Source organism: Pelophylax lessonae, assembly GCF_965119305.1.
Source record: "Pelophylax lessonae genome assembly, chromosome: 11".
Lineage (NCBI taxonomy): Eukaryota > Metazoa > Chordata > Amphibia > Anura > Ranidae > Pelophylax > Pelophylax lessonae.
In genome coordinates, this window is record NC_138778.1 from 92,028,889 (window position 1) to 92,055,134 (window position 26,246).

At 48.3% G+C, this 26,246-nt stretch overlaps 1 protein-coding gene across 2 annotated transcripts in view; it reads left to right on the top strand.

The window, feature by feature from the left end:
- The window catches only part of STARD3 (StAR related lipid transfer domain containing 3), a 171,810-nt gene that overhangs the window by 118,652 nt on the left and 26,912 nt on the right, over positions 1-26,246 (top strand). For both annotated transcript variants that reach the window (XM_082271203.1, XM_082271204.1), the window contains exon 12: positions 16,952-17,045. In XM_082271203.1, coding sequence (XP_082127329.1) covers positions 16,952-17,045 — 94 coding nt within the window. The remainder of the gene's footprint in view (positions 1-16,951; positions 17,046-26,246) is intronic.

The following is a 26,246-nucleotide window of genomic DNA, read 5'->3' on the forward strand; positions in this document are numbered from 1 at the left end:
AGGTCGCATAGCCCTTGTCATGACAGCAGTCACGATCAGAGTTGCAGCATACCTCAGGCCGCAGCACTCCCATTCCAAGATGGTGCAGTGGACTGCTGGGAGTAGCGCCTGCCTGGTGCCATGGTGTGGTGAATAGTGTCCCCCCTCCTTTCTTTCAGAATTGCTGGGGGGGTCGTGGGCCCTCCCTGGGGATGGTAGGCCCCCCTCCTGTGTCCTCCCTCCCCCTCATGTTTTTCCCATGAGGTTCCCCCTGCGTAGGTTGCCCTCACCTTTCCCCTGTCTTCCCCCCTTAGCCCCTTTTGAGGGCACGGGTGCATTTGGTTCGGGGGGCTTGTCTGGTTTTGGGCCAGAGAGTGATGGGTGGGTGCCACTGTCGGTCCCCCTTTTAGGTGGTGCCTGTACCTTGGTGCTGCAGGGGGGTCCCCTCCTGATGGAAGCCTCTTCCTCGGAGTCCTGGGTCCTGTACAGCGCCATGTGGCACCACTTTGCCGTGAATGCTGCACTCCTGGCTTTGGCGGCCATGTTTTGGGTTTCCCATAGAGACTAACGATGGCTATTTTCTTGTAGTCTGAGTGCGGTGATGTGCTGCGGTGGCCTCTAGTGTTAATGTCAGCCTGTCCTCTTCAATCGCAGTGTGGCAGGCTGTTTGGCACTCTCCAGCTCTGGGGTGGTGAGTCTCTGTGGGTATACGACTCTTCATCTGCTATGGCTTGGAAAGATCAGTTTGTAAATGGATAGGAAATTGGCTAAAAGATAGAATTCAGAGAGTAGTGGTTATTGATTCTTACTCTGAATGGTCTAAGGTTATCATTGGTGTACCCCATGGTTCAGTGTTGGGACCCTTACTTTTTAATATCTTTATAAATGATATAGGGTCTGGGATTAAAACAACCATTTTAGTCTTTGCAGATGACACCAAGCTTTGCAGTGGAATAAGTTCCTTACAGGATGTCTTCAACTTACAAGCTGACCTCAATGCACTTCATTGGGCAACTATGTGGCAAATGAGGTTTAATGTTGATAAATGTAAAGTTATGCACATTGGGGCTAAGAATATTCATGCATCATACATACTGTACATACATACATACATACAAACTAGAGGGAGTAGAACCGGGGTAATCCATAGCGGAGAAGGATCTGGGTGTTGTGGTAGATCTTAAGCTTAATAATAGCATGCAATGCCAAGCTGCAATTTCCAAAGCAAGCAAAGTCTTTCTTAACAGGGCATGGACTCCAGAGAGAGAGATATAATTTTGCCCCTGTACAAATCTTTAGTAAGACCTCCTCTGGAATATGCAGTTCAGTTTTGGGCACCAGTTCTCTAAAAAGGACATCTGGGAACTGGAGAAAGTGTAGAGAAGGGCAACCAAACTGTAAAGAGGCATGGACTAGCTCAGCTATGAGAAAAGATTAGAGGAACTGAATTTGTTCTTTCTTGAGAAGAGGAGATTAAGGGGGATATGATCAACATGTATAAATACATAAGGGGTCCATATAGTGAACTTGGTGTTGAGTTATTCACTTTAAGGTCAACACAGAGGACAAGGGGGCACTCTTTACGTTAAGAGGAAAACCGATTTCGTCTCCAAATACAGAAAGGTTTTTTCACAGTAAGAGCTGTGAAAATGTGGAATAGACTCCCTCCAAAGGTTGTTCTGGCTAGCTCACTAGATTGCTTTAAAAAAGGCCTGGATTCTTTCCTGGGTGTACATCATATAACTGGGTACTAATATTTATAGGTAAAGTTGATCCAGGGAATATTCGATTGCCTCTCGGGGGATCAGGAAGGAATTTTGTCCCCTGCTGTAGCAAATTGGATCATGCTTTGCTGAGATTTTTTTCTCCTTCCTCTGGATCAACTCCGGGTATAGGATTGTGTATATGGGATTGTATGGTTGGTTTTTCTTTATTGGTTTTTGTTTTTTTAATGGTTGAGCCAAATGGACTTGTCTTTTTTTCAACCAAACTATTTAACTATGTATACAGCGATACGGGTGTGCTGATTCTTGTGGTGCTCCAGGTGTGCGGGGGGGTTCCCCTTTTTTGCAAAAAAAAAAAAAGATTTTCTCTGTTCTGTACGGCGTGGCACCGATTAACCCCTTGTTGTCAATGTTACATATATAGTAGTTACATATATAGTAGGTGAGGTTGAATAAAGACAATAGTCCATCCAGTTCAACCTGTGTAGGTGTGTGTGACTGTAATCATCTAACATAGCCCTTTATCTCCTGATCCTTGAGATGTAAGTCTAAGAGTCTTTTGAAAGTCACCATACTACCCGCAGAAACCACCTCTTGTGGTAGACAATTCCACAATCTTGTAGCCCTAACAGTAAAGAACCCCCCACGTTGCCTGAGGTTAAAACGCTTCTCCTCTAATCGCATTGTATGTCCTCGAGTCCTCATGCACTTCCTTCGAATGAACAGCTTTTTTTCTAAGCTGAGATCCCCATTAAGATATTTATAAATTGCTATCATGTCCCCTCTCAGACGTCTCTTCTCCAGGGAAAATAAATCGAGCGATTGCAGCCGCTCTTCATAGGTAAGGTCCTCCAATCCCCTAATTAGTTTAGTTGCCCTTCTCTGGACTCTCTCCAGCTCCAACACATCCCTCCTGAGGACTGGCAACCAGAACTGGACAGAATACTCCAGATGCGGTCGGACCAGAGTTTTATAAAGTGGAAGGATTATAGTCTTATCTCTGGAATACATCCCTTTCTTTATGCATGCTAATATTCTGTTGGCTTTGGAAGCTGCCGCTTGGCATTGCATGCTGTTGCCTAATCTATCATCAACCAAGACTCCCAGATCTTTCTCCATTTTTGAGTCCCCCAAGGGTTCCCCTCCTAACATGTATTGTGTTTTTATGTTTTTGGTCCCCAAGTGCAAAACCTTACACTTATCCACATTAAACCTCATTTGCCATGTCGTTGCCCACTCCGTAATTTTGTCCAGGTCATTCTGTAGGATATCTGCTTCATGCTGTGCAGTTATTGCCCTGGCCAATTTTGTGTCATCTGCAAAAATTGATAACGAACTACTGATCCCGTCCTCAATGCTGTTTATGAATAAATTGAACAAAGTTGGTCCCAGGACTGAGCCCTGGGGCACCCCGTTTACTACCTCAGCCCAGTCTGAGTATGCGCTGTTTATTACCACCCTTTGGACACGGCCTTTTAGCCAGTTCCGTATCCAAGAGCAAACCCTGCTGTCGATACCTGCAGACCTTATTTTATAAATTAAGCGCTTGTGGGAAACTGTATCAAACGCCTTAGCGAAATCCAAGTACACCACATCCACTGGTCTGCCCCTATCTAGCTCACAGCTCACTTCCTCGTAGAATGCTAAGAGATTGGTTTGACAAGAACGCCCATTTGTAAACCCGTGTTGGTTACTACTGATGATGTTGTTGTCTTTAGCATACTCTACGATATAGTCCCTTATCATCCCCTCCAGAAGTTTACATACTATTGATGTCAAACTGACAGGCCTATAATTTCCCGGGATATGTCTCTGGCCCTTTTTGAATATCGGAATCACGTTAGCCTTCCTCCAATCCCCTGGTACATCTCCTGTCCTAATACTGTCAGCAAAGATTAGGAACAGTGGTCTAGATATAACCATACTGAGTTCCTTGAGCACTCTCGGATGTACGCCATCCGGGCCTGGTGATTTGTTTGTGTTAAGTTTATCCAGTCTTTCCCTGATTTCCCCCTCTGTTAGCCATAGTGGCAAGTCCTGTGTATTACTACTAACCATACAGTCATGGTCAGTGTACCCCTCCTTTTCCTGCGTAAAGACTGACGAGAAAAAAGCATTCAGCACGGTTGCTTTTTCAGTGTCCTCTGTAACCATCCTCCCATCATCGTTAATTATGTGTGAAATATGCTCTGCCCTAGTTTTTTTGCTGTTGATATATTTAAAGAATTTCTTTGGGTTTTTTTTTACTATCCTCCGCTATTTGTCTCTCAAAGTTGATTTTAGCCATCTTGATTTCGTGTTTACACTTCTTATTTTCCTCCTTGTATTGCTGGAAGGCCGATACTGTGCCCTCTGATTTATATTTCTTGAAGGCCAATTTTTTTCCCCTAATAAGTTTTTTAACGCTACGGTTTAGCCAGCCAGGTTTGGCTTTGTCTCTTCTAAATGTATTCCCCATAGGAATGCACTGCAAGATGCCTTTGCCTAATATGTTCCTAAAGCATTCCCATTTTTCCTCCGTGGTCAGGGATCCCAGGGTTTGGTCCCAGTTTACCCTTTCCATCATTGAGTACAATTTTGGAAAGTCTGCCCTTCTGAAGTTTAGGGTTCTTATGTTCCCCACTTGCCTTTTTATATTGTTATTTATACTAAATGTGATCATCCTGTGATCGCTAGAGCCCAGATTGTCCTGGACTCCTACCTCCGAGATTATGTCTGGGTCATTAGTGATCAATAGATCCAGGATTGCATTCTCTCTAGTAGGGGAATCCACCAACTGTGACATGTAGTTATCCTGTAAGGTTTCCGTGAATAGACGGGCCTTATGCGAGTGTGCAGTCCCCTCTTCCCAGTCAATGTCGGGATAATTGAAGTCCCCCAATATGATGACTGATCCCAGTTTTGCCGCTTTACCTATTAGTGCTAAAAATTCCAGCTCTACCTCCTCCCCTTGGTTAGGTGGCCTATAGCAAACCCCCACAACTACTTTTCCCTTATCTTCTTCCCTATCGAGTTCAACCCACACAGATTCTAAATCCATGCTCATCCCATCCGTAATGTCACTCCTTTCTAGCACCTTTATATTGTTCTTGACATAGAGACATACCCCTCCCCCTCTTTTTCCTACCCTGTCCTTCCGGTACACAGAATACCCTTGGATATTTGCCAGCCAGTCATGTGAGGGGTCGAACCAAGTTTCTGTTATTCCCACAAGGTCTATGTCCTCCTCATGTACTAACATGTCCAACTCATCCATCTTATTAGCTAGGAGTCTAAGGAGTATGTTTCATCACCTGACCCACTCCTGGAAGCTCCGGGACCCTCTGGGTCTCAGTCTGCCTTGGCAGCCATGACGGCAGCCCTGCAGTCACTAGTGTCTAAGGTAGATTTGGCCCTGCAAAGGAGGCCTAGCAAGAAAAGCCCCCGGCCTTCACTGGCATCCTCTGCCTCCTCAGAGTCTGAGGTGGATTTGGCCACCGCAGACGAGAGTCAGCCCACTGGGTCTGTGTCTATGCATGCTGAGTGCTCTAACAGTGAAGACGAGGACAAGTCGTCCTCCGCAGTCGCACATGAAAAAGCACTGGTGGAGGCCCGAATTGTGTCAGTGTGGCAAACTTGAAAGTTGTAGGCTCAGCTTATGCTGAGTTGGCCACGCCAGTGCAGTTTGGCACCTGCAGATCTTCCAAGGTGACAAAAGTGTTCCACTTTCCTGCCTATTTTGAAGAGATTGTCACTAGTCAGTGGGTTTCCCCGGAACTCATGGTTGGAAGATCTCTTTGAGGAGTCTGTCCTGAAGAAACTTGCGGTTCCAGTGTCAGTAGACTATCAGGTTTCCAGGTTAAATAAGGCTATGCTTTTGCTGGTGGAGGATTCTCCATCCTTTAAGGATCTCGTGGACTAGAGAGCTGAGGCTCTGGTCTGGTATCTTTTCACTGTGGCTGGTTCAATGTTGAAGCCGGTGTTTGCTATCACCTTGGTATCCCAGATCTTAATAGAATGGGCAAAAGTTTTACGCCAGGATCTGGAAGGGAGTCAACACCCTCCTAAGGTGGCGGATCAGTTGATCCAGGGGTTACAGTACATTTGTGATACATCTTTGGATGTGGACTCCTTGGCCGGCAGGGTATCTGTGACAGCGGTGATTCTTCGCCGCATGAGATCGTTGAAGTACGGCTGACCAGGCTTCTAAAAGGGTGCTGACCAATCTACCTTTTGTAGGTGACCGTTTGTTCGGTGCCTCTATAAAAGAGATGGGTGCACGAGTTGATTCAGTTCGGTTACAAGATCAAGTATTGGTCCTGCCTCTGGTAAGGTTCTTTTCTTCCAACTTGCGCCTGTCTCACGATCAGCTACAGGGCAGCGTAGGACCTGTTAGTGCAAGAAGTCATTGTGCCAGTTTCAGACTCGGAACGTTTTCAAGGTTTTTATTCAAATCTGTTTACAGTTCCCAGGAAGGAAGGCAAGGTTCGTCCATTCTTGGATCTCAAGGCTCTGAACCACTTTGTACGGGTTCAGAAATTTTGGTTGGAGTCCATCCGCACGGTAGTAGCTTTCCTTCATCAAGGGGATCTTCTGGCTTCTATCGATCTTAAGGACGATTACCTTCATATTCCAATATATGTCGGGCATCAGCGTTTTCTTTTCTTTTGCCGTGGGCGAGGAGCTCTATCAATTTGTGATGTTACGTTACCTTTTTTTGGTCTCGCCTCAGCTCCTTGGATGTTCACCAAGGTTTTGGCCCCAGTTTTGGCCTTGCTACGGCAGAAAGGGATCACGGTACTGGGTTACCTGGACGATCTGCTTCTGCGTGCAGAGTCTGCCTCGGCTCTAGAAACCGACTTGGACATTGCTGGGCGAACTCTACAGGAGTTTGGATAAACACAAAATTTCCAGAAATCGCCGTTGGCTCCGTCCACCAAGCTGGACTACTTGGGGTCTGACGCCGGACTCAGTGTCAGCCCAAGTGTTTTTTCCTCAGACGAAACTTCTGAAGCTACAGGATGCGATTCGGCTCCTGTTGTCCAACCCTCAGTCGTCGCTCAGGTCTTGCATACAAGTGCTGGGCCTGATGGTTTCCACCTTCGAGGTGGTTCCGTTTGCTCAGTTCCATACCAAACCTCTGCAAAGGGAGACTCTGCCCAAATGGAACAAGGATTCGCTGTCACTGGACATTCTGATCCTGTTGAGTCTGGGTTCGAGGGAGTCTCTGTTATTGTGCCTCTGCTCCCCGACCCTTTGTCTGGGAAAATCCCTTGTATTGGACTGTAATCACCACGGATGCCAGTCTGACCGGGTGGGGAGGTGTCTTGGGAGTGTACTCGGCCCAATTTGTTTGGACTCGAGGAGTCCAGGCTACCGATCAGCATCCTGGAGATTCGGGCAATCAGGCTTTGTCTGTCTCGATGAAAGGATCGTCTGCAGGGATGCCCTGTGAGAATACAATCAGACAATGCTACAGCTGTGGCATATGTCAATCATCAGGGGGACACAAGGAGTGCCATGGCTTCCCGGAAGTGGCAGGTATCTTGAGATGGGCACAACTATATGTTCCGGCCCTCTCTGCTGTGCACATTCTGGGGGTAGAGAATTGGCAAGTGAACTATCTCAGTCGGCAGATGTTGGATCCGGGAGAATGGTCTCTTCACTCGGAGGTGTTTCATCAACTATGCCTTCGATGGGGGTCCCCCGATGTGGATCTGTTAGCCTCTCGTCTCAACAGAAAGGTGCAGCAGTTCGTGTCAGGGTCTCTGGATCCTCTGGCTGATGCCGCAGATGCCCTGTTGGCCCCTTAGGGTCAATCTCATCTGATTTACGCCTTTCCTCCAATACAACTTCTGTGAAGACTGCAACGCAAAATCGAGGTAGAAGGGATTCCAGTGATTCTGGTGGCACCAGACTGGCCTCGCCGGTCTTGATACGCAGGCCTGGTAAGGCTGGTAGCAGACTTCCCTTGGAAACTTCCTCTCAGGGAAGATCTTCGGTCTCAGGGACCAATCTTCCACCCTGCTTTAAAGTTGCTGGCTTTAACGGCTTGGCTATTGAAAGCCAGGTGCTGAAGGACAGGGGGTTGTCTGAGTCGGTGATTCCTTATTTGTTAAAAGCTAGGAAATCTACTTCCAGGAAAGTTTATCATAGAGTTTGGAAGGCGTCAATTACTTGGTGTGAGTCTCGGGGGATTTCTCCCCGTTCCTTTTCTGTCTCGCCTGTTGGGAGTTTCTATAACTGGGTGTAGATCAACTTTTGGCTCTGGGCACCATCAAGGGCCAGATTTCCACTTTGGCTATATTTTTCCAAAGGCTGTTGGCAGCGAAGTCCTTGGTTCACACTTTTGTGCAAGGCGTTCGCCATCTGGCTCATCCGTTGTGATCCCTGTGCCTCCGTGGGATCTTAATTTGGTTCTGTCAGTGCTTCAAAAGCCTCCCTTTGAAAATATTCAAGCACTTCCTCTGCTTACTCTGTTGCAGAAGCTGGCCTTTTTAGTCGTTATTACTTCCGCACGTAGGGTGTTTGAGTTGGCTGCGTTGTCCTGTCGGTCGCCTTACCTGGTGATTCCCAGGGACAAAGTGGTGTTGCGACCCTGTCAGGAGTTCCTTCCTAAGGTTGTCTCTGGGTTTCATTTGAATGAAGATATTGTGTTACCTTCCTTATGTCCTAAACTGAAACAGCTTAAGGAAATTGCTTTACATTCGTTGAATGTGGTCAGGGTGATTCGGGTGTACCTGGTGGTGACTGAGCCGATTAAAAAAAAAACGATTCTTTATTCTTAAGCATGGACTTCGTAAGGGGCAGGCCACGTCTACTGCGACCATTTCCAAGTGGTAGGCAGACGGAGGTGCAGGCCTATTCTATTAAGGGTCAGGTTCCTCCTTTCCCTGTTAAGGCCCATTCTACGAGGGCGCTCAGTGCCTCCTGGGCCTTCTGTCATCAGGTGTCACTGGGCCTTCTGTCATCAGGCGTCAGTGGTACAGGTGTGCAAGGTGGTTACGTGGTCATCTTTACACACATTCACAAAATTTTATAAGGTGGATGTACTTGCATCTTCGGATGCAACGTTTGGCCGCAAAGTTTTGCTGGCTGCGGTTGCAGAGGCTTCCGCTTCTTGAGGGTGTAATTTTTTCCTGCTGGTGAGTTCCAGTTGTTCCTGGTTGAGCTCCTGTTGCTACTTGGTTGGCTATGTTTAGCCTTGTTGGGAATTCTAGGTATTGCTGTGTTTTTCCCACCCCTCATGTTGACACTGCTTGTGGACTTCCTAATGGTCTAGAGGACATGGAGCTGTGTCCGTCGATGAACGAAAGAGAAAACAACTGGATTTTTTTCTTCCCATAAAATCCTTTTCTCTGAGGTTCACTGACGGACACAGCACCCGCCCCTCTGTTGGGTTGCGTTATTGTGTTCTTCTGACACTGTTACAAGCTGAAGTCCTGTAGCAGGAAGTGATGGTATACCCTCTGGGCTTAAGGGCGTAAATTGTTAATTTCTTTCCACACTACCTTTCACGGTTTTGGAGGCAATGAAATGCCAAGATGGCACAAAACACCCCAAAAAGCTGTTTGCTGAGAGTCATGTTGAGTATTTTGCAGATCACGCTTTTTGTCACAACGTTTTGAAAAAATTAGTTTTTCCTTTCCTTTCTTCATTTTCCAAAACAAATGAAAGGTGCAAACTACTCACCATGCCTCTTAGCAAATACCTTGGGGTGTCTACTTTCTGAAAAGGAGTCATTTGCGGGGGGGGGGTTCTGTGCTATGTTGGTATTTCATGGCCTCCGAAACTGTGATAGGTAGTGAGGAGTGAAAACAACCATTTACGCCCTTTGAAAGACTGAAGGCAGGGATTGGTTTTCAGGGTCCTGTATGTGGCAAGACTGCCAAAAAGTCTCACACGTGGTATCCCCATACTCAAGAGAAGCAGCAGAATGGATTTTTTAAGTGACAAAAAAAAAAAGACTTGAAGACCAAGCCTTTTCGGACACTTTTTGTTTGCATTAAAACATTTTTGTTTTTTTACTAGAAAATTACTTTGAACCCCCAAACATTACATATTTATTTTTTAAAGCAGAGGCTCTACTACGGAATAAAATGGTGGGTGTTGCAATTTTTTTTTTTTTGTCTCACGGTATTTGCGCAGACAAAAAACACTTATTTAATGCTCAAACACACTATATATTGCCCAATCGTTTCGTAAAATATAAAAGATGATCTTATGCCAAGTACATAGATACCAAACATGACCTGCATTAAACTTGTGCACGCCCATGCAGTGGCGACTAACTACGTATATTTTACAAAGCAATTACAGGAATTACTGTCCTCGATCTGATGTTCATGGCGATACCTCACATGCATGGTGCAATGGTTGTTTTCTATTCAAACCTATTTGCGGTTCCCAGGAAGAAGGGTAAGGTGCGTCCAATTCTGGATCTTAAGGAGCTGTACTGCTTTGTGCGGGTACAGAAGTTTTGAATGGAGTCCATTCGCACGGTGGTAGCATCCCTACATCATGTTGACTTTCTCGCATCCATCAACATCAAGGATGCTTACCTTCACATTCCCATTTGTATTGCTCATCAGCGATTCCTCTGCTTTGCCGTGGGCGAGGAGCATTATCAACTTGTGGCATTACCCTTTGGTCTCGCCTCAGCTCCTCGGGTCTTCACAAAAGTGTTGGCCCCGGTTCTAGCATTATTGCATCAGTGGAGATCGTGATACTGAGATACCTGGACGATCTGCTACTGCCCTGTTGGCCAGCTTGGAGATCACTCTGCAAACTCTGAGTGAGTTTGGCTGGATTCTGAATCTTCAGAAATCTGCTCTGGTCCCATCCATGAGCCTGGAATATTTGGGACTGACTCTGCCTCTGGCAAAACTTCAGAAATTGCAGGAGGCAATTTGGCTTCTGCTCTCCAGCAGACGGTCATCTCTTCGGACTTGTATGGGAGTGCTGTGTCTCATGGTGTCTACCTGCGAGGCGGTTCGGTTTGCACAGTTCCACACGAGATCTCTGCAAAAGGAGGTTCAGGTGAAGTGGAACAAGGATCCTCAGTGTCTGGACAATCTCATCATTTTGAACCGGAGAACAAGGGGGTCCCTGGTTTGGTGGCTTCAATCTCTGGCACTTCTTCAGGGAAAATTCTTTCTTTCCCTGTACTGGACGGTTGTCACGCCAGCCTATCCAGGTGGGCAAGATGCTTGATGATCAAGTTGAAGTACTGATCAGCTGACCAGGCTTTCAAAAAGGTATTGACTGATCTCCCTTTTTGTTGGAGACTGTTTGTTGATCATTAATGGTCTTACGGGAGGTAAGTGAACTTTGATTCCACAGGTTGCTAAGGGCAAGGAACCTCGTCGTAAAAGTAGCCCTTTTTTTTTTTTTTTCTCGCTCACAAGCGGCCCTTTCGTCCAACTGGATGGCAAGACAAGGGTTCAAGATCCATCTGTACCTTCGCGACCCTGAACTGGTAAGTCCAAAGCTGGCTCTGTTGGTTCCGCAGACAAGCCCTACTCAGCCTGAAGACCGCCCTCACCCGTATCTGGGGTGGCGTGACATCTTTGTTTCTCATTCTTCGACTCGTAGACCTTGCTCATTAAGGATAAATGGGTCCATGAGTTGATTCAGTCCAGTTAAAAGATTGAGTTTCGGTCCTTGCCTCCCAGCAAGGTTCTTTCCTTCCAACCTACACCTGTCTCGCGATCGGCTGCAGGGCCTTTACAGGGCTGTGCAGAACAACCGGCACAAGGAGTCATTGTGCTGGTTCCAGAGGCAGAACGTTTTCAAGGCTTTTATTTAAATCTGTTGACTGTTCCCAGGAAGGAATGCAAGGTCCCCCCAGATCTTGGACGTTAAGGCTCTGAACCACTTTGTGCGGGTTCAGAATTTTCGGATGGAGTCTATTCGTACAGTAGTGGCATTCCTTTATCAGGGGGACTTTCTGGCCTCTATCGATATCAAGGACGCTTACCTTCATATCCCAATATACACCCTGTTCCAAATTATTATGCAAATTATATTTTTCTCATTTACCTAAATAACAGTCAGCATAATTCACATGTTATCAACTATTAAGAGTGCAATTCAAATTTTATTGAACAAACCTCCTAATGATAACCGTATTTCTTTTTTAAACATAAAAAACTTACAATGCACTGTTCCAAATTATTACGCACAGTAAGTTTCAATTTTTTTGCTGTGGAGGCTGGTGGCACTGCCGGAGGACAGTGTGTCATGAGGTGGTCTCTCCCTCTCTGTGGGGGTCTGTTAGCATGCGTCTGACTTTTGGGGGGGGGCTGTGGGGCCGCTTTAAAAAAAAAATTTTTGTCTTTTTTTTTTTTTTTAAGTTGCTGGCGGGTTTCTGAGGTTCAGTATGGACCCTGCAGGCCATTTGTTCCCACCTGACCCCCTCACAGAGGCCACACGGCCTTCCAGATCTCCACTGTCTGTTGATGCCTTTTCGGCAGTTGGGGAAGCATTTGGGCCTGGGTGAAGGTGGTAGGTGCGCTGAGACGTTTCTCCGCCTACCCCTGCCTTATCTGATGTCTTGGAGTCTGAGTCTGGCTCAGCCGCCGCAGACGTGGTACCTCCCTGTCTCCTCGCACCCTGTCTCCTAGGATAATGAGGATGAAATTTCTACCTCCCCTGCTGCGACAGGCTGGTGGATGCACTGGCTGTTTCGGTGCGTAAAACCCTGCAATTTGGGGGTCACAGCGGCGGCTGTGCCTTGGGCACAGGTGGCATCTGCCACTCGCATGCCATCTGGAGCTGCTCTTTTTGCTGGCTGCTCATGTATTATGGGACTGTCCTGAGACGTTCCCCTGGTGGGCGTCCACCGCCTTTGGTGGACGTACGGTCTCTAGCTGAATGGGACAACCGTTTGTTCCAGTGGAGGAATCCCCATCCTTTAAGGACTTGGGGGATAGGATGGCACAGGCTGTGGCCTGCGATCTGTACTCCCTGGCATTGTCTGCACTGGCAAGTGTTTGTTTTCCCTTGCCACGCAGACTCTGCCTGATGGGCAGAGTTCCACCGCCGTGACATGTGGTGGGGCATGTCCCTCTTGCTCTGGGGGAGCTGTTGGACCAGCTGACGCAGGGGCTGCAATTTGTTTGCGATGCCGTACTGGTCGAGGCTCCCTTGTAGGGGTTACCTTGTCGTTTTCGGCTGTGGTTGTCCAGCGTCTACTTGACCATAGTGTTGGTCTGCAGATCAAACTTCTACAACGGTCTTAATGGATCTCCCCGTTCAGGGGGATCGCCTGTTTGGCGCTGCCCTGGATGACATCATATAAGGGTCTCACAGGGGGAAGAGTGTTTTCTTCCACAGGGTAACAAGGGTAAGGGCCTTCGTCGCAGTCAGGGTTCTTTCCTTTCGGCTCGCAAACAGTTTCTTCGTCCTCCGGGATGGTTGATGTGGCGAAGTCCTTCCAGACTTCTGCGTGTGGTTCCAAATGACTCTGGTCTGGAAAACATGAGATTGTTTTTTTCCAGACCTGCGGACTAGGCCTACTCGGTCTGAAGGTGCTTCCTCACCCGTCTAGGGGGTGGGGGGAGGTCCTTGCCGGTCGAGGACATGCGGCTGGCCCGGATCCCAGGCTGCTGGGTTCAGGAAGTCATGCGGTCCGGTTGCAAGATCGAGTCCCAATCTGTTTATTTCTGTTAAGGTTTTTTCCCTTCCAATGTACAGCTGTCCCCCGAACGCTTACTAGCGCTCTGTGGGGCAGTTCAGGCTCTGGTTCAACAAGCTGGACCAACTGATCCTTTGACGGTTCCGTGCAAATCAAAAATCCAAGTTGGTATCGGTTCGCACAGTGGTAACTTCCCTGCATCAGGGGGATTCCTGGCCTCCATAGACATCCTGTTATGTTCGGGAAGGATCTCTATCGGTTTGTGGCGTTGCCCTTCGGTCTCGCTTATGCTACTAGGGTCTTCACAAAGGTGTGGCTCCGGTCCTGGCGCTGTTGCGGCAGCAGGGCGTTTCGGTCCGGGGTTGCTGCCGATCTGCTTCTCTGTGTGGATTCTCCTACGGTGCTGACAAATGAATTTGGAAGTCACCACGAGAACTCTGGAGGAGTTCAGGTGGATTCTGGACCTTCAGAAGTCATCCATGAGACTGGACTATCTGGGCCTTACTTTGGACTCACCCTCAGTCAGGGTGTTTTCTCCCTCCGGGAGAAAAAATTTCTTGGAACTTCAGACTGCGGTTCATGTCCCGCACATGGTCGTCCCTTCAGACCTGTATGCGAGTTCTGGGACTGATGGTGCCGTCTTTCGAGACTATCCCTTTTGCTCAATCCCTCTCAGGGATCCCCCAGAAGGCGATCCTTCTCTAATGGGACTAGAATCCAAACTCTCTGGACTTTCGGATTTGGCTGAGCTGGCTGATCAGGGAGTCTTGAGCTGGAATCCTTCCTCCCCTTTTTCCTGAACACTTATCACCGCGCATGCAAGCCTGTCTGGGTGGAAAGGAGTCCTCGGCAGGTTCTCTGCTTCGGGAGTATGGTCCCTGCCGATTAATGTCCTAGGGCTGAGCGCGATCCGGCTTTGCCTGGTTCACTGAACCGGGCACCTGCAGCTGCACGGTGCACGTTCAATCGACTATGCCATGACCGTGGCTTATGTCATTCACCAAGGGGGCACCAAGGGTGTCCTTGTGGCCTTGCATGTGTCAATTCTTCGTTGGGCAGTGCGCCTTGTTTCAGCTCTTCCGCTGTTCCCTTTTCAGGTGTGGAAACCTTGGAGGGCGGATTGCCTCAGTTGACAGGCCTTGGATGCAGGGGAGGTGTTTCTGCAGTTGTGTCTTCGTTGGGGGCACTCAAGACGTGGACCTGTTGGCATTGCATCTACAGGTTAGTGCTGTGGGCCTGCTCCTGGGACCCTCTGGCGGGTGCAATGGTGGCACCATGGGTTCTGTCATGGGCAAGAACATTCGCTAGGTTCAACTTGACCGATGCCGTGGAGTTTAGCATGGTCACTTGCGCACGGCTGCCGCCAGCATGGTCGTGTGTGCGTGCTCACCGATAAGCCAAGGTCAGTCTCAGCTGCGGTCTGCCTTTCCTCCTCCCAAGTTGCTGCCAAGAATCTTTTGCAGGATCGAGGCAGAAGGGATTCCAGTCTTTCTCGTGGCTCCGGACGGGTCTCGCCGAGCTTGGTACGCCGGCCTGGTCAGGCTGGCTGCAGACGCTCCTTGGAGAATTCCTCTCAGGGAGGAGTTATTGTCTCCAGGGCACATCTCCCGTCCGACTTTGCGGTCGCTGACTTTGCCGACTTGAATGCCAGGTGCTGAAGAATGGGGGTTTGGCTGCTTCAGTGATTCCCACCCTGCTTAGGGTTATTTTTGTTCATCCTACAAGACAGTCGTATATTGTGTGGGCTCCCCTCGCTCTTACTTGGTGGCCCTGATCTTGGCTTCCTTCAATGGGGAGTTGATCACAAGTTGGCCTTCAGTACTGTCAAGGGTCGGGTTTCGGTTTTCTTCTGAAGGCCATTGGCCGCCGTGCCCTGGTGCGAGACTTCTTCCAGGGGGTGTGACACTTGGTGCATCCGGTGCGACCTCCGTCATCCACTGGGGACCTTCATTTGGTGCAGTCGGTTCTTTTAGACCCTCTGTTTGTGAGTATTCGAGGGTATCCCCTGACTACCTTATTACAGAAGGTGGCCTTCTTGGTTGCTGTCACTCTGCGTGCAGGTGTCGGCACTGGTAACATTGTCCTGTTGTTCTCCCTAAATGTTGATCATGGGGCCAAGTGGTACTTCGTCTGGATCCGTCCTTCCCTCCGAAGGTGGTTTCAGGTGTTCACTTGCACGGGGACATTGTATTCCCGTATTTGTGTCCTGAGCCCTTACATCCTAAGGAATGTGCATTGCTTACTCTGTTTAGAGTGCGGCCACTCAAGGTGTACTTGGCGACTACTGAGTCTTTTCGTGAGTCAGGCTTGCTCTCTGTACTTAGATGGCCCTAGAACAGGACTGCCTGCGTCTGCTGCGTCTATTCCCGAATGTATCGGACAGATGGTGGTGCATGTTTATTCAATTAAGGGTTAGGTCCTACCTTTCCCTGTTTCAGCGCATTCTTCTTGGACGCCTAGTGCTTCCTGGGCTTTTAACCTTGTAAGCATCTGTGCTCCAGGTTGCAAGTCGGCTACCTGGTAGTCTGTTCACACCTTTACCATGTTTTATAAGGTGGATGTGCTGGCATCTGCAAATGCCGCTTTTCGGCCACAAGGTTTTCTGCTAACTGCTGTTTGGAGGGCTTTTGGCCTTCCTTGAGGGTGTTTACTGTTTGTTTTCAGGAAGGCCTCATCTTTTGTGCTGATGAGTCCTATGTTGCCTGGTCGGCTATGTTTGGCCTTGGGAACTTGTTCTTTTCTGCTGTTCCCACCCCTCATTTTTTGGCACTGCTTTGGGACGTGACGTCCCTACTGATATGGATCAGAGAGAACTGCGTCAGTCAATGAACAATAGAGAAAACTGGATTTTTGACTTACTGTAAAATCCTTTTCTCTTAAGTTCATTGACGGACGCAGTACCCGTCCCTCTATTTTGAGTTGGGTTGGTGTTTCTTTTCTGACACTACTTTGATACAAAACTGGCATCCTATGCAGGAAGAGAGAGGGTGTACCCTCCGGGACTGCCCATAGGCATAGCCAGAACTTTTTTCTGCCTAGTGTCCTACTCCTGTAGGGGGCAGTATTACCCTACTGATATGGATCAGAGAGAACTTCGTCCGTCAATGAACTTAAGAGAAAAGGATTTTACGGTAAGTCAAAAATCCCGTTTTTTTTACAACCATAAAATCCATTTCTCTGATGGTTATTGATGGACAAAGCACCCCGCCCCTCTTTGGAGTTGGGTTTTTTTCTTCTGACACTGCTTGTTACAAAACTGAATACCTATAGCAGGAAGTGGGAGTACACCCCCAGGGACTGCCCCATAGGCGTGCTCAAGCTTTTCTCTGCCTAGTGTCCTACTCCTGTAGGGGGCAGCATAACCCTACGGTCATGAAGATGAGGAGCTGTGTCCGTCAATGAACATCCGAGAAATTGATTTTACGGTAAGTCAAAAATACCATTTTAGCCAATTGTATCTACTAAAATAATTGTTTTTCCATGTTCTGTGTACTGTGGGAGACCAGATATAGTTGAAAACAAAGGGTCCTGGGTTTAATAACACTTTAAGGTTAAAATGCACAAAAAAAAAATTAGAAAATTTGGTCTGGCCGTGAAAAGTTACATTTTTATAATCCCTTTATCTGTTCAGGGGAGAGAATGGACCAGGTGGCTTTGTCGTTCTAAAGAGCTCCCGGAACCCATCCGTCTGCACTTTTATCTGGATCCTCAACACTGATTTGAAGGTGAGCTTACAGGAAAACACAAAGGAATTGTTTCTTGGCTGTGACATGCTGAATGAACAAATTTAAATTTATGTCCCTAGCTTTACTACATTTTTACAGTCTTGTAGACTACAATGTATTCCTGAATTACTTTGGAGGAGGGAGAAACACACATATGCATACTATATGATCTTAGAACAGCTGACACAAGTTTGGTCTCTACTTTTTACCCTCTGTATGACTTTCTTGTTTTCACAAACTGCAGTAGATGTCAGTTGCAAAAAAATGCATCATTGCAAAACATATTCTGCTGTCTTGAAAACATACTTTAGTAATATTATGCATCAACATTGAAGGAACATGTCCCGAGAAAAACCTGTTGACTTGTTGCTTGGATAATTGGAATTCTTACCCTAAAAAATTATACAAAATTAGGACTTTTCTCCCATATTTTTTTATTTTATTTTTTTCAGCCTTCAGTTGTTATCCCTTTGGGTATTTTTTATTGGGCTGATTCTCCTGTGTTGACATGTACCTGGCCCTATGCTTTGGACGTCGCTTGGTTGCTTAAAGAATAATTGTATGTTATACATAGTTACATTGGTCTAGTTTGGACCATTGTAACTATGTATATACCATACCTGGCCGATGTTACTTCAGTGATCTCAACTTTTTTCCAGGTCTTGTGCTGAGTGGCTGCTCTCCTGCATTGTGAACACAGGAGATCAGCCACTCAGCATGGCCATCATTTTGAGAATGCATTGCATTTTCTGAATTAATACAAAGCATTCTCTGATTGGAAGAGTTGGAGTGTCTGACTGCCCTGCTTCTCCACCTCTTCCAATTAGAGAATGTTTGCAATAATTCAGAAAATGCAGAGCATTCTCTAAATGGCGCTTGTGCCGAGCAATTAATCTCCTGCGTTCAGTAAGCTGAGGTGCATCGCCTCAGTACGGGACCTAGAAATTAGTGGAGATCACAGCGGTGTCTACTTCAGTGATTTCCAGCTTCCAGGGGCATCAGGCAGGTATGGTATATACATAGTTACATTGGTCCAAGTGGTACCAAAGTAAATATGTATAACATACCGATGTCTGGAACTATTGTGTCCCTCATTGGACAATGGAGAAATCTTCTGGCTTTCATACACAACTTTTTCACCCTCTGCCCTTTACAAAATGCATGGGATAAAATATTATTTGCCAAATCTTTGTATTGGTCACTGAAAATTTTAATTTCTCTTACGTCCTCTGACAGTCGCCGCCCCTCATATAGTCTTCCCCAATGGGTATTGACCTCTTATCCACAGGAGTAAGCTAGGCAGAAGACTTTGTTAAAAACACAAAAGTTTGCATAGACACACCTACAGGGGGCTGTCCCTCTGGTCCAATACCCCCGGCTAGCTTCATTCCCAATTCAGTTTGTCTTTTGCCTAGATAGGAGTAGGCAGGCTTCCCTGTGCTGGGGCTACAGTCTCAGCCTTTTCTCTGTTTTATTACATTTTATTTTCTGCTAAGTGTATTTTTCTTTGCACTAATAGCTTTTTATTTGTTCCTGCGCTTAGTTAGTCAGACTTCGGAAGACTAAAGCGTTTGCGGAGCTGGGAGTCGGACTGGTTGTACTAGAGCCTTGCGGAATCCCAGCCCGCCATCGAGCGTTTAGCAGGCTATGCGTACGCCCTTGCCTCGCAAACGACCTGTCCCTGTCCTCAGGGACAAAGCCCACGAAGTGGTCACTTCGCTAGGATACGCCGTGTGTGGCAAACATCCTGTTTTTGGCTGACGGCACCCCCACCACCCGGGGTGGGAGGCTTCCCGTCGCAACTGAAGCTCTGGCTTCAGTTCAGGGCAGTCAGCAGCCATTTTCTAGTGTAATTCACGCCCTTCGGGCGCCATTTGCTTGTGGCACTGTGTTTTATGCAGGTCTCGGCGGCCATTTTCCCGAAGTCTCCCCATTACTTTATATTGGCGGTCACTTTTGGTTAGTTCAGGCCGCTGTTGGGCCTCTAGCGGCAGACATCATTTCTTTCATCCTGACGATCCGATCGTGCTGGGAGTGCAGTAACACTTCTGGGGGGCTTGTGTGCTGTTTTTTTGGGGGTATTACCCTGCTTGCAGCGTTGTATAGGTGCCTTAGCACTATAGACTTGTCATTATCGCGGTGCATTGCGGTGGAACCACTGCTGGCACTTGTATTAAAGGGCCAGCGCCATACACATTTTTTATCAGTGGGTATGGAGTCCCACGGCAGCAAATTCCCCCCAGCTCTGGTGGAGGGATCAGGTACGCCTGAATCCTCTGCCATGGGCTCCTTTACTGTGCACTTGCGACTTTGGCTTCTAAGTGGATCTGTTGATGTCGGAGCGGACCGATAGAACACGGCCCAGACTGTCTCAGTCTTCTGATTCTGAGCTAGATATGGTTGCCATGGACTGCGCGCCCCCTGCAGGGTCTCAGTCCTCTCATTCAGAAGGGGGGTGGAGGAGGCCGATGAGGGGGATGATTCCCCCGCTGGTTCGGCCAAAGAAAGAGCTGCTATGTCTGCACTTCTTAGTGCTGTTAAGGATATGTTACACTTAGAGGATGAGCCCCATCCGCCGGGTAAGCGGTCATCTTTTGGGACCCGCAGAACCCAGAAAGCGGCTCAGGTATTTCCCTGTCCCACTGAGTTTCACGAAACGGGGAACGAACTATGGCGCAATTTCACGCGCACCTTTGTGGTACCGAAGCGGTTTCCGTACCGTTGTCCCTTTGCGTCTCCAACAGATTCGCACTGGATTGTGACCCCTAAGGTGGACCACACGGTATCCAGATTACACAAGGCCACTCTGATGCCCATGGAGGCTTATCCGGTGCTTAGAGGTCCGGCGGAGAGGCAGGTGGAATCTCTTGCCCGCCACTCCTATGTGGTGGCAGGTTCCTTGCTGAAGCCCGTTTTCGCCTCAGTGATGGTCTCTCAGACTGTGGTGGAGTGGATTAAGATGCTCAGACGCACCCTTGTGGCTGATTCTGCCTCTCCTGCTACTTTGGAGATGGTGGACCAAATTGTTCAGGCGGTTTTTAATGCCTGTGTGATGCGGCCTTGGATGAGGCCCCTTTAGCCTTACTCTTATTTGCTGTCGCAGTGCTAGTCCGTCGCCTTGTGTGGCTGTAGAGCTGGTCGGCCGACCAGACTTCCAGAATCGCCTTTTTGGGGACTCCCCGGACGGGTGGGTGAAGGGGGTCACTGGGGGTAAAAGCACTCTGCTGCCCCATGTGTCCAAGGGTACGTTTTTTCCGCGGTAAGTGGGACCCTTCCTTTAAACCTAACCAGGGGTCCTTTCGTGCCTTTAACCACTTAAGCCCCAGCCCTATTTCGGACACTTTTTGTTCACAAGTTAAAACCAGTATTTTTTCCTAGAAAACTACTTAGAACCCCCAAACATTATATATATTTCTCTGTCGCTCATTGACAGACGTAGTCCTCTTTGATTCACATCAATTGGGTTATGTTGTCTCCGCAGGAGTAGGACTAGGCAGAAAGAAAAAACGTTCTGGCTCCACCCTAGGGGCAGTCCCAGAGGGTATATCCTCCCTCTCTCTGCTACAGGAAATCAGTTTTTTTCTGTCTAGTCAGGAGTAAGGACCTAAGTTCCTTGCTGGGATCTCTGGTCCTGGCAAGATTTTTTTTTAGAAAAAATATTTTTTTTAGGTAGTTTCTCCAGTGTTTTTTCCTGTGAGATCTTCAAGCAAATTACGCCGGATCTGGGCGACACTTGTGGTCACCCCAGCCGGCCTACAAGCGCGCGCAGACCATTGCATCGCGCTTGGTCGGCCGCGACACATTCAAGTAAGTATGCGGGGCCGGGCGACGGGCTGGATGTTGAGATCCAGTGGTCACCCCGGTTCTGCTTACGAGCGCGTGCAGACCAGAGCTCCGCGCTGGGTCGGCTGCGACAGAGTCCCATTGGAGGGACTGACCTTGCGAGTTAAAAGTCTCGCTTGGACGCCAGGAACCAGAGAGTCGAGGTGTCCGGAGTGGTCAACAACCCCCCACTCCGGTGGAGAGGGTATTGTGAAGAGAGGGTGCCTGTCGGTTCGGTATGGTGAGTAAATGTTTCCTTTTCCTCGTTATGAGGCATTTTGGAATATGGGCCCCTCCATACATGGTCAGTATCTTTCTGACACTAAAAGTCCCCCTTGTAAATACAGCATGTGTTTGGTGGGCAAGTGGACTTGGTTTGGGAGCTAACACTCTACCCAGCAGACTGCAGTATTACAGCAGACATAGGAGGTACAATCCTACCTTGACTGTAGTGGACCTCCTGCAGAGCGATAAACCGCCATTAGCGTGGTATGCAGGTGGATGTGCTGGGAAGACGATACTTCGGCAATCCGCCGCCATTTTGCTGTAGACCAGGTACACGTATGTCCGCAGGTCACGCCGGCCGCCATTTTTTTGGAGTCTATTGTCTCCCGTATGGGGGCGGCCATGTTTGAAGAGCCCAGCTAACCTCGAGGAGAGCTGGGAACGCCGGAAGGCGTACACAGGGGGCGGAGCCACTTCCTTCTACCCGGGAAAACGAACACAGTTCTTCCCAGTCTGTAAGAGACAAACGCTGACTGCAGTTAGGAAACTTCTCTGCATCGGGTGGTGAGCCTTGAGGGTCCCTCTCTCTCTCTCTCTCTCTCTGTGGGGGTCAAGAAGCAGGTACACTGAGGGGTGCTATTGCGCTAGGGGGATACATATATAAAAAAAAAAAATAAATAAAGTTTTTTTTCTGGCAAAGTGTCCTGGGTTAACATGGACCCTGCCACTCATGTATCTCCACCGGATCCCCTCGAGGTGTCTGCAGGATCCTCCAGCACCCCGCTTACGATTGAATCATTGTCAGCTATTATGGAGACCTTTGTGTCCCGGGTGGAAGTGGCTTGTCAGGGACAGGGCGCAAGGAAGCGACCCCCGCCTAACCCCATGTTATCTGAAACTTCGGATTCAGAATCTGAGCCTATTTCTGCAGTTGCAGGTACCTCATCTGGGTCTCGGGTACTGTCTCTTCAGACAGTGAGGAGGATGTTTCGGCATCAGCCATAGCCCGAGAGGAAGCGTTGGTAAACGCGCTAATTGTATCTGTTCAAGAAACCTTAAGATTACAGGGTTTTCCGTCGGAAGTAGCTGAGACTGAGATCCCCTTTGGGACTAAAAAACGCATCAAAGTGGCGAAGGTTTTTCCATTGCCCAAATGTTTTGACAATCCGATCAAAGAAGAATGGAATCTGCCAAAACGCACTTCTGCTATTTCTAAACGCATTAACAGGCGTTATCCGTTTGAGGAAACCCTCATTAAGAAATGGACAGAACCACCTGTGGTGGATTCACCAATTGCTAGATTGAATAAAGCCACGGTTATTCCATTATAAGACGCTCCGTCTTTTAAGGATCCGGTGGATCGCAAGATAGAAGCTATGTCTTGCACCATGTTTTCCTTGATTGGATCAGCTTTCAGACCAATAATTGCTATTGGGCTGGTTTCACAGACTGTAACTGAATGGACCAAATGGTTACGCCGGGACTTAGAAGAGGTCCCTCAGGCGGTATCAGATTTGTTGGAACAGATGATACAGGGGTTACAGTTTGTGTGTGATGCGGCGTTAGACGCCACTCCATTATTGGCGCGAGCATCAGTTTCAGCAGTGGTTCTCAGACGTACACTGTGGCTAAAAGGTTGGTTAGCCGACCAAGGTTCCAAAAAAGCATCGGCTAATATCCCCTTTTCAGGAGAGCGTTTATTTGGAGCCAACTTAGATGAGATCATTAAGGATCTCACGGGAGGAAAGAGCACCTTTTTACCGCAAAATGCTAAGGGTAAAGGACCTCGTCAAAGACGAGGGCCTTCTTTTTCTGCTCACAAAAAATGTTTTCGTCCCGCGGGTGAAAAAATTAAGTCCTCCAAAACTCCTTCAGGAGGCTTCAGGGGACGTTGGTCGGGCAAGCAAAAGCCCGCCCCTTCCAGACCTGAAGATAAGTCTACTAAACCCTGAAGGTGCGCCCCCACCCATAACTGGGGTGGGGGGACGTCTTCGCCGGTTCCCGGATCCATGGCTCTCCAGAATCCCGGACAAGTGGGTTTGCGAAGTCATAAGGTCAGGGTACAAGATCGAGTTTTGATCTCTCCCACCGGCGCGATTCTTCCCTTCCAATATCCGACTATCCCCGGATCGTTTAGAAGATCTGCGGAGAGCAGTCACGGATTTACTACAACAAGGAGTGGTAGTCCACGTTCCTTGGACAGAACGTTTTCAAGGGTTTTATTCAAACCTATTTACAATACCCAGGAAAGAGGGCAAAGTGCGTCCAATTCTGGACTTAAGGGTACTCAATTCCTTTGTCAACATAAGAAAATTCAAAATGGAATCTATTCGCACAGTAGCAGCCTTCCTGCATTCAGGGGATGTCCTAGCGTCCATAGATATCAAGGACGCCTATCTTCACATTCCCATTTACGCAGGACATCAGCGGTTTCTACGTTTTTCCGTAGAAGAGAACCACTATCAGTTTGTGGCGTTACCTTTCGGTCTTGCCACGGCTCCTCGGGTCTTCACGAAGGTGTTGGCCCCAATGTTGGCACTACTGCGCCAAAGAGGCATATCGATTCTAGGTTACCTAGACGATCTCCTGCTTCATGCAGAGTCTCCACAGACCCTGCTACAAAACATAGAAATTACTATAATTTCTTTACAGGAATTCGGGTGGCTGGTGAACCAGCAGAAGTCATTTCTGGTAACCACCCAGAGGCTCGAATACCTGGGTCTAATTCTAGACACATTCAGGACAAGAGTTTTCCTTCCGGTAGGGAAACTCCGGAAGATTCAATCGGCAGTCCAGTTGCTACTATCCAACAGCTGGTCTTCCCTTCGGACTTGCATGAGGGTTCTGGGGTTGATGGTGGCTTCCTTCGAAGCAGTCCCATTTGCCCAGTCCCATACCCGAATTCTTCAGCAAGAAATTCTTCTCAGATGGAATCGGAATCCGGAATCCCTGGACTATCGGATCCGATTGAGCAAACAGACCAGAGAGTCTCTGGTCTGGTGGCTTCGGTCTCCGATGCTCAGCCAGGGAAAGTCATTTCTGCCAATATATTGGACGATAGTGACCACGGATGCCAGCCTATCCGGATGGGGAGGAATTCTTGGTCAGTTATCCGTTCAGGGACTTTGGTCCCCTGAAGAATCCAGGTTACCGATAAATGTATTGGAACTGAGAGCGATCAGACTTTGTCTGATTCACTGGACCGAGCAGCTCCAGGGCAGCCCGGTTCGGATCCAGTCGGACAACGCCACGGCTGTGGCTTATGTCAATCACCAGGGGGGCACCAAGAGTGTCCGGGCGGCCAAGGAAGTGGCTTGCATTCTTCACTGGGCGGAACGGTTTGTTCCAGCTATCTCTGCGGTGTTCATTCCGGGGGTGGAGAATTGGCAGGCAGATTATCTCAGCCGTCAGACTCTGGATCAGGGGGAATGGTCCCTCCATCCAGAAGTTTTCCACCAGTTGTGCCTACGTTGAGGCACCCCGGATGTGGATCTGTTGGCATCACGATTCAACAGAAAAGTACAGAGATTTGTGGCTCGCTCCCGCGATCCTCTAGCAGAGACCGCAGAGGCGCTGGTCGCCCCGTGGGGGCAATACCAGCTAATGTATGCCTTCCCTCCTCTCGGGTTACTGCCAAGACTTCTTCGCAGGATAGAGGAGGAAGGAATTCCAGTAATCCTGGTAGCTCCGGACTGGCCTCGCCGAGCTTGGTACGCCGACTTGGTCAGACTGGTGGCGGACGTCCCAGGGAGGACCTACTGTCTCAGGGACCGATCTTCCATCCTGCTTTACGATCGCTGGCTTTAACGGCCTGGCTATTGAGACCCAGGTGCTGAAGGACAAGAGTTTGTCAGCTTCAGTTATTCCTACTCTAGTTAAAGCAAGGAAAGCGACTTCCAGAAAGATTTATCATCGCACATGGAAGTCCTACATTGCATGGTGTGAACCCCTGGGGTTCCACCCAAGACCTTATTCGGTTAGTCGAATATTAGCTTTTCTGCAACAAGGGGTTGAGCAGAAACTGGCCTTGAGCACTATCAAGGGTCAGGTCTCAGCATTAGCTATCTTCTTTCAGAAGCCTTTGGCTACTCATTCCTTGGTGCGGAATTTCATCCAGGGGGTGCGACATCTGGCTCCGCCAGTGCGCGCGCCGTTACCACCCTGGGATCTTAATTTTGTATTGTCGGTTCTTCAGAAACCTCCCTTTGAAGATATTAGGGAGATTCCTCTACCTACGTTGTCCCAGAAGGTGGCCTTCTTGGTGGCTATCACTTCTGCACGCAGGGTGTCAGAACTGGCTGCATTATCTTGTCGTTCCCCATATCTGGTGGTTCATAGAGATAAGGTGGTTCTTCGTCCGAATCCATCCTTCCTACCAAAAGTGGTTTCAGAATTTCATCTGAATGAAGAAATTGTATTACCTTCCCTGTGTCCTAAGCCCAGTCATCCTCGGGAGTTTGCTTTACACTCCTTGGATGTGGTCCGGGCGATCAGGGTATACTTGAAAACGACAGACTCGTTTCGCAAGACGGATTCACTTTTTGTGGTCCCGGATGGACCCAAAAAGGGGTTGCCTGCATCTGCCGCGACTATTTCCAAATGGATCAGGCAGACGGTGGTACAGGCTTATTCTATTAAGGGTCGGGAGCCCCCGTTCCCTTTTAAGGCGCACTCCACTCGGGCACTTAGTGCGTCATGGGCCTTTTGCCATCAGGCGTCAGTGGTCCAGGTGTGCAAGGCGGCTACCTGGTCGTCGGTGCATACCTTTACAAAACATTATAAAGTTGATGTAATGGCATCGTCGGATGCCTCGTTTGGCCGCAAGGTTTTGCAGGCCGCAATTTGAGGAGACCAGTGGTCTACCTCGAGGGTTTTTTCCGTTGGAAATTTTTATTTGAGTCTCATTCTTTGTTTATAATGAGCCTTTAAAACTTATAGTTGGCACCGGTTGGGCCTTCTAGATTGGATTTTGATTTCTGTCAATCCCACCCCTCATTTGTGGCACTGCTTCTGGATGTCCCAATTGATGTGAATCAAAGAGGACTACGTCTGTCAATGAGCGACAGAGAAAATCGGATTTTTGTAAGATCTTACCATAAAATCCTTTTCTCTTACGTCCTCCGACAGTCGCCGCCTCTTCATATTCGTCACATA